Source organism: Sarcophilus harrisii, chromosome 1 (assembly GCF_902635505.1).
Source record: "Sarcophilus harrisii chromosome 1, mSarHar1.11, whole genome shotgun sequence".
NCBI lineage: Eukaryota > Metazoa > Chordata > Mammalia > Dasyuromorphia > Dasyuridae > Sarcophilus > Sarcophilus harrisii.
In genome coordinates this window covers 168,936,485-168,942,484 of record NC_045426.1, presented here as the reverse complement: position 1 = coordinate 168,942,484, position 6,000 = coordinate 168,936,485, and the positions used below count along the sequence as shown (strand labels likewise).

The following is a 6,000-nucleotide window of genomic DNA, read 5'->3' as shown; positions in this document are numbered from 1 at the left end:
ATTCCGCCCCCCCCCCCCCCAAGTCGGCCGAGGCGGGGGCGGGGGGAGGGGGAGGGAGAGGGAGGGGGGGGGAGGGAGAGGGAGGGAGGGGGAGGGAGAGGGAGGGAGAGGGAGGGAGGGGGCGGTTCCTCTTTGGCTGCTTTCTCTTCGCAGGGGCGGGGCCGGGGAAGCGGGAAGGCGAGGGGGGGGCGGGGTGGGGTGAAGGGTGAACCTAGGAGCCAGCGCGACCAAGAGACCCCTCCCCCTTCCCCAGCCCATGCCCGTGCCTCCGGCGCATAAACCTTGTCCCCGCCGTCTCCCCTCCACCTCGCTCCCTTCCTCACTTAGCTCCCTGGGGCGAATTCTGCAGGAAATAGTGCTCTCGAAAGAAGGGGGAGAGGGCTCGAGGAGCCGCAACCAATAACATCCCGCAGACGAGGGGAAGGGAAAGAGGAAAGAGCAGCCGCCTGGGGTCTGGGAATTGAGCCGCGGGGTTGGGGGCGGGGGAGTGAGGAAGCGGGGGCGCGTGCGCGAAGCCCAGGAGGCGGGGTGAGATGGCTTGCAGGGGCCGCGATGGCCGCTAGGTGGCGCATGCGCCTTGGAGGCGTCCGAGCAGGCCGCGGGGACAGAGGCGGCGGCGGCTGTGGCGGCGGCGGCGGCTGAGGAGGAGGAGGGTGGGGGTGCCGCTGGGGGCCGGGCCCGTGTTTACCCAGCGGAGCGGGGGTGGCCGGGAGAGGACACTGAAGCCCGAGTGGCGGCAACAGCGGCGGCGGCGGCACGATGGTCATGGCGCATTTCGTTGAGAGTTTCTGGGTAGGAGAAGGATCTGGCGGCGTTCTGGAAGGGAAGGAGAGGAAGGGAGCCGGTCGGTCGGGTTCAGCGGCCAAGGGGAGCGCCGGGAGCTCGGGCTCGGCGCGGAGAGGGAACCCGGCTCCGGCAAAGCTGACGGAGGGAGGGAGGGAGGGAGCAAGGAGCCGCGGGCTCCGGGGTCTTCTCGTGCTCTCCCGTCCAGTGGCTGTCACCGGGACAAAGCGCGGTAGGACTGGCGGGGAGTGCTACAAACGGACCCCTGAGGAGCGGCCCCGAGGACGTGGGCCCATCCCTCCCCCGGTAGCGAAGCTCGGACCCTACGGCAGAAAAGGGGAGCGCTCCCCCCGCCCCCATCTTCGGGCCAGCCTCCTGCCTGCCCTTGTGCAGCCCCCCCTCCCCCATGCCTGCGAAGCCCCCCCACCCACCCACCCCGCCCCATCCACCCCGCCCCCATCTCTGCTTGTTCTACTACCTTGCCCACTGCATTGCCCTCTGGGCCTATTTATACAAAAAAAAAAGCTTCTAAAAAGTAGAAACGTTTATATTTACGCTTCAATGCCTCGAGACCCCCATCCCCTTTTTTTTTTCACCCAGATCTCCTTTTGCCTTCTTCATTTCTGTCGCGACCCTCCTCCGAGCCCTTAATATTAGACACAGAGATTGTTCTTTGGGAAAAAAAAAATCCCTTCTGTGTCTCCCGTTTCTGAGTCTCCGTATTTTCCTGCAGTTATTGTTTGCAGGATTGGGAAGTACAGTTCAGCCATATACAGGAAAGCAGCGTGTTTACAAAAGTAACTGAGATGGATCTCACTTTTCCATCCCTTTGCCAGCTAGAGACAGACGTTCCATTTTCACAAAACTTTGAAGTACGGCGAATATCGCCTTAACTGGAGGGAGGAGGAAAGGCAGGGCTATGGTTGGGTTACTGAAGCCCAAATCTTTAGTTTTTAGTGTTTCTTTCATTCGGACTTTTCAGGATGCGATTATAGAACTTGGAACAACTGTTGCTGTTGTTAAATTTTTCTTTCCTCGGAAGTATTGTAAAACCTAGCTGCTAGGCGATTTAATAAGCTAGTCCCCCCCGCCCCCCAAGACCGAATCTTACGTGAAAATTTAAGTTGTTATAAACATTTTGTCTCCGTATTTTTGAAATTCTCTGACTTGATGTTAATTATAATTTGTTTTTTTTAAAAATCGTAATTTGACTTTTTACACGATTATTGATTATAGCAATGGAGTAACAAGAATATTTGGGATAATGAAGATCCAGAGAATGAATCCCCAAGCTTCATTCTGTAAAAAAGTGCTTTAGACTTCTTTTTCACCAATGTTTCTAATACACCCGAAAATGGTTCAGATAGGAAAATGAGATTGATTCATTTTTACTTCCTTCCCTGCAATGAAAGGCCTTTGTTTGCCCTAATAGAGGTTAAAACTTATCTATTCTACAATGCCCCACATTTAATTCATATTGGCTGTATCATCCTGAGATTTTAGTATCCCAGTCAACTTAATAAGTGGTTGAGCTGTGGCTTATTTTCATTGTAGAGTTTCTCATTGAGAATTCTTTACACAAATGAAATCACAGGTCTTCCGTTCCCTACATCCCTTTCTTCCCCACGAAAGAATTAAAACTATATAGACTACTGTTTGAGAGTTGGAATAGCTGGGCCAAAGCCCTTATTTGAAGGCTGAGGAAGTTCAGGCCCAGTGAAATGTTGCTCAGGTGACCCAAGGGGGAATTTGAACTCAGGTTCTCTGACTTTTAAGTCCAGGATATTTTTCATTTTGTCAAGTTACCTCCCATTTAACATTTGAATCTTATGTAGTATAAAAATATAGAATGTTGTAATGCATAAAGGGATAATAATGCTTTTGAAGTGAACCAAAATTTGTTGAGGTAAGGCTGTGAGAATGCTACAAACATTTGGGTCTAAATTATACTATTAGTTTTGTTCCCTTTTTAGCATTTATAAGATATTTTTCTACTGTAGCATTTTTAAACATTTGTGAGAGGAAACATATTCTTACTTTCAAAGAAGTTTTTTTTTAAGTATTATTCTTGACCAAAATGATTAATAATAATAAAGTGCTTAATTCCTTCATTTAGTATTCTATTTTGAAGTTGAGAATGTATTTCAAAACTTCCTTTAGAACAGGTGTTTTATTGCTGATAAGTAAGTTTTTGCTACACAGTATGGTAACTTTGATATTCAAACTGAAACTGTTTTTCCTTTAAACTAAATTAGTCAGCTAAAATCACTTTGAAAGCAAGAATCTTTGTCTTCCATATAGGAAAACAGTTGTTAACCCCTTCAGTAGAATGGATTACTTGAAAAAGAGATTTATTTGTATTAAAAAATTAGAAGTCTGTTGAAGTCAAGTGTAAATGTATACTGCATGAATTGATCTGAGTGGCTACAGTTTTTGCATATGTATATTTAGAGTAGGATGAGATAGTGAGTAGAACTCATATTGGATGTCGAGTCAGAAAACCTGGATTGAGGGTCTCTCCTAGAATTCTTACTAGCTATATGTATTATATTGGTAAGTCATTTAGCTTCTTAAGTTTTTTTTTTTTTTTTTTTTTTTAACTATCCACATATAATGGGAATAAAATTTATGTTACTTAATTCATGGGGTTATTATAAGGAAAGCTCTTTGTAAAATGGAAAACACTTAAATGAATGTGACTATAATTATTTAAATTTGATATACTTGAAGTTATCCATAAATAGTTCAGTTTATTGCCTAAAATAAGTAATTTGATATTGAATTCCATTATTCTCTCAGTATAGGTGATTTTCATATTTGTTTATCTAGGTTTAACTTTTCTCCCTTCATCCAATTTCCCTTTTCAACTTATTGGGCATCTTGAACTGGATGTCCTGTAGACATCTTAAATTTAACATGTCCAACACTGAGCTCATCATCTTTCCCCAAAACCTGCCCCTCTTCCCAACTTTTTTTTTTTTTTTTTTTTATTATATGAGGGCATCACTAGCTTCCTAGTCATCCAAATTGGGAAATTAGGTGTTATCCTTAACTCCACAATCTCTTTATGTCTTTTTTCCCCATGTATAACCTGTTGTGAAGCCTGAAGATTCTGTCTTCATAACATCTATCCGCAAAAGTTCCTTCTCTCTTCTGACATTGCCATTACCCTGGTTCGGCTGAGATCATTTCATGCCTAACCTACTGCAATAGCTTTCTGATTTGCCTTCCTACTTCACATCTCTCCGTGTTCCAGTGCATTGTCTATTAAGTTATCAGTGATCTTCTTCTTAAAGCATAGGTCTGACCATGCTGCTCCTCCAGTCAGAAAACTACAATGTCCTGTTGCCTTCCAAGTTCAGATATAAACTTTGCCATTTAAAGCTCTTTATGACCTGGTACCTCCCCTACCTTTGCATTCTTCTGATGCTTTATTCTCTTCCTCATAATTTATAGTCCAGTGATACTGTACTTCTTACTGTTTAGTCAAGACACTCCTGACTTCATGTATTTTCATTGGCTATCATCCAGGCCTGGAATTCTCTTCCTCCTTATCCCCAATTTGTACCTTCCTAACTTCCTTTATGTCCCAACTAAAATTCTACCTACTGCAAAATAGTCTTTTTGGTTCTTAGTCCTAATGCCTTTCCTCTGATATTATCTCTGCCCTCTTTTTGTTTACACAGTCATTTGTATATTAGCTTCCTGATTAAGCTGTGAACTCCTTTGAAAAAGGAGCTGTTTTTTCCTCTCTTTGTATCACTAGTATTTAGCACAGTGCCTCACACTAAGTTCTTATTAATAAATGCTTCTTGACTTGATTATATTATGTAACTTTATTAAAGAATTGAACAAAAAGTTTATAAACTTTAAATTTTCTAAGTTACTATTAAACAAAAGAAAGATGTTACTAAAGTTACTGAAAACCAAAAGGCAAAACTTTCAAGAGTACAACATGATTTATGCACCATATCTTACATAATACTTGTCCAAATACATGGAATTTAGAATAATTTTTAACCTATAAAATAATTGATTTTCATTTGCTCTGTTTTGGGGAATATTGTTGATGTATTCAGAGCTAATTGAGATTAATCTGGAATTAATTCAAGAAATTAATTCTTGAACAATGTTTTGAAGGAGGGGAAGAAGAAAATTTGGAAAGGTACAGTAAATGATGTAGGGAGGAGAAAAGATGTGATTCAAGGATAAGATGGCATGCATGTTTATTTAGCCAGAGTGGATAGTAAGAAACATAATAAGGCAAGAAAAATAGGAGTGCTAATCATTGAATGTTTTTAGAAATCAATTTAAGAGTTTTAAGTTGACTGAGGGTAATTGAAGAATCTGTGAAAGCCTTTGAGAAGAGAAACAAGGCAGTTAAAGGAACAAAATGACAGTTGAGGAACATGTAGTTCTATCCTGTTTTACGTATAGGATAGATTGAAAGGAGGAAACTGTAGTTGACAAGTATTTATTAAATATATAAAATTATCATGTCTTGATTCATCAGGAATACTTCATGTATTTTACCTTTTAAGGGTGATACATAAAGCTATGGAAGAGAGACAGTAGATAAGCTTAAAGAGAGTAACTTGGAGAATAGAAAAGATTGACTGTTAAGTTAACAGACATAAAATATATTTAATTAGTTTAGTTCTTAAATTATATACTGTATTAGGTAGTATGTATACCATGTGGAGAAGAAATGACATTTATTTATTCCACATGGTTTTTTATTTTATTTCCTAAGTTTTGTGTTTCATAGCACACACAACAAACTACCAACAATTTTTTCCCCAGGAGAAGAGTTGAACAAAGTAGCATAAAAGTGATTATCACTATAAGTACATTTTTGATCTTACCTTTTTGTAATTTACTCTTCGTTAAAAGAAAAGACTATGTGCCTCAACTTTCTCACATTCTTTCTCCCAGTTTATAATTTAATGCCGGAGAAACTGAGACAAGTTAGAGCTTAGAGAGTATTTAATAATTTATTAAAAGGGAGAGATTTACTGGGGCCAAATGGATCCACAGTTTGGTCCCAGGGCTGAATGAGACTATCGTCTCTAAGAATCCAGCCAACAATGTGAGTTCTCAATGACATATATATGCATAGCTCAGACTCAAGGGGGTAGACTGAGGCAGTGGTGGAGTCAGGGTGTTGAGAGCAGAACGGGACTCTGATAGTGTGGAGGGAGCCACTGGAGATGGGGG

At 42.0% G+C, this 6,000-nt stretch overlaps 1 protein-coding gene across 5 annotated transcripts in view; it reads left to right on the top strand.

Moving 5' to 3' along the window:
• Positions 1 to 565: 565 nt before the first annotated feature.
• The window catches only part of FCHO2 (FCH and mu domain containing endocytic adaptor 2), a 152,128-nt gene continuing 146,693 nt past the window's right edge, over positions 566 to 6,000 (top strand). For 4 of the 5 annotated variants that reach the window (XM_031966647.1, XM_031966659.1, XM_031966656.1 and 1 more), the window contains exon 1: positions 566 to 792. In XM_031966647.1, coding sequence (XP_031822507.1) covers positions 760 to 792 — 33 coding nt within the window. In that variant the 5' untranslated portion in view covers positions 566 to 759. The remainder of the gene's footprint in view (positions 793 to 6,000) is intronic. The other variant, XM_031966667.1, reaches the window with a different exon arrangement.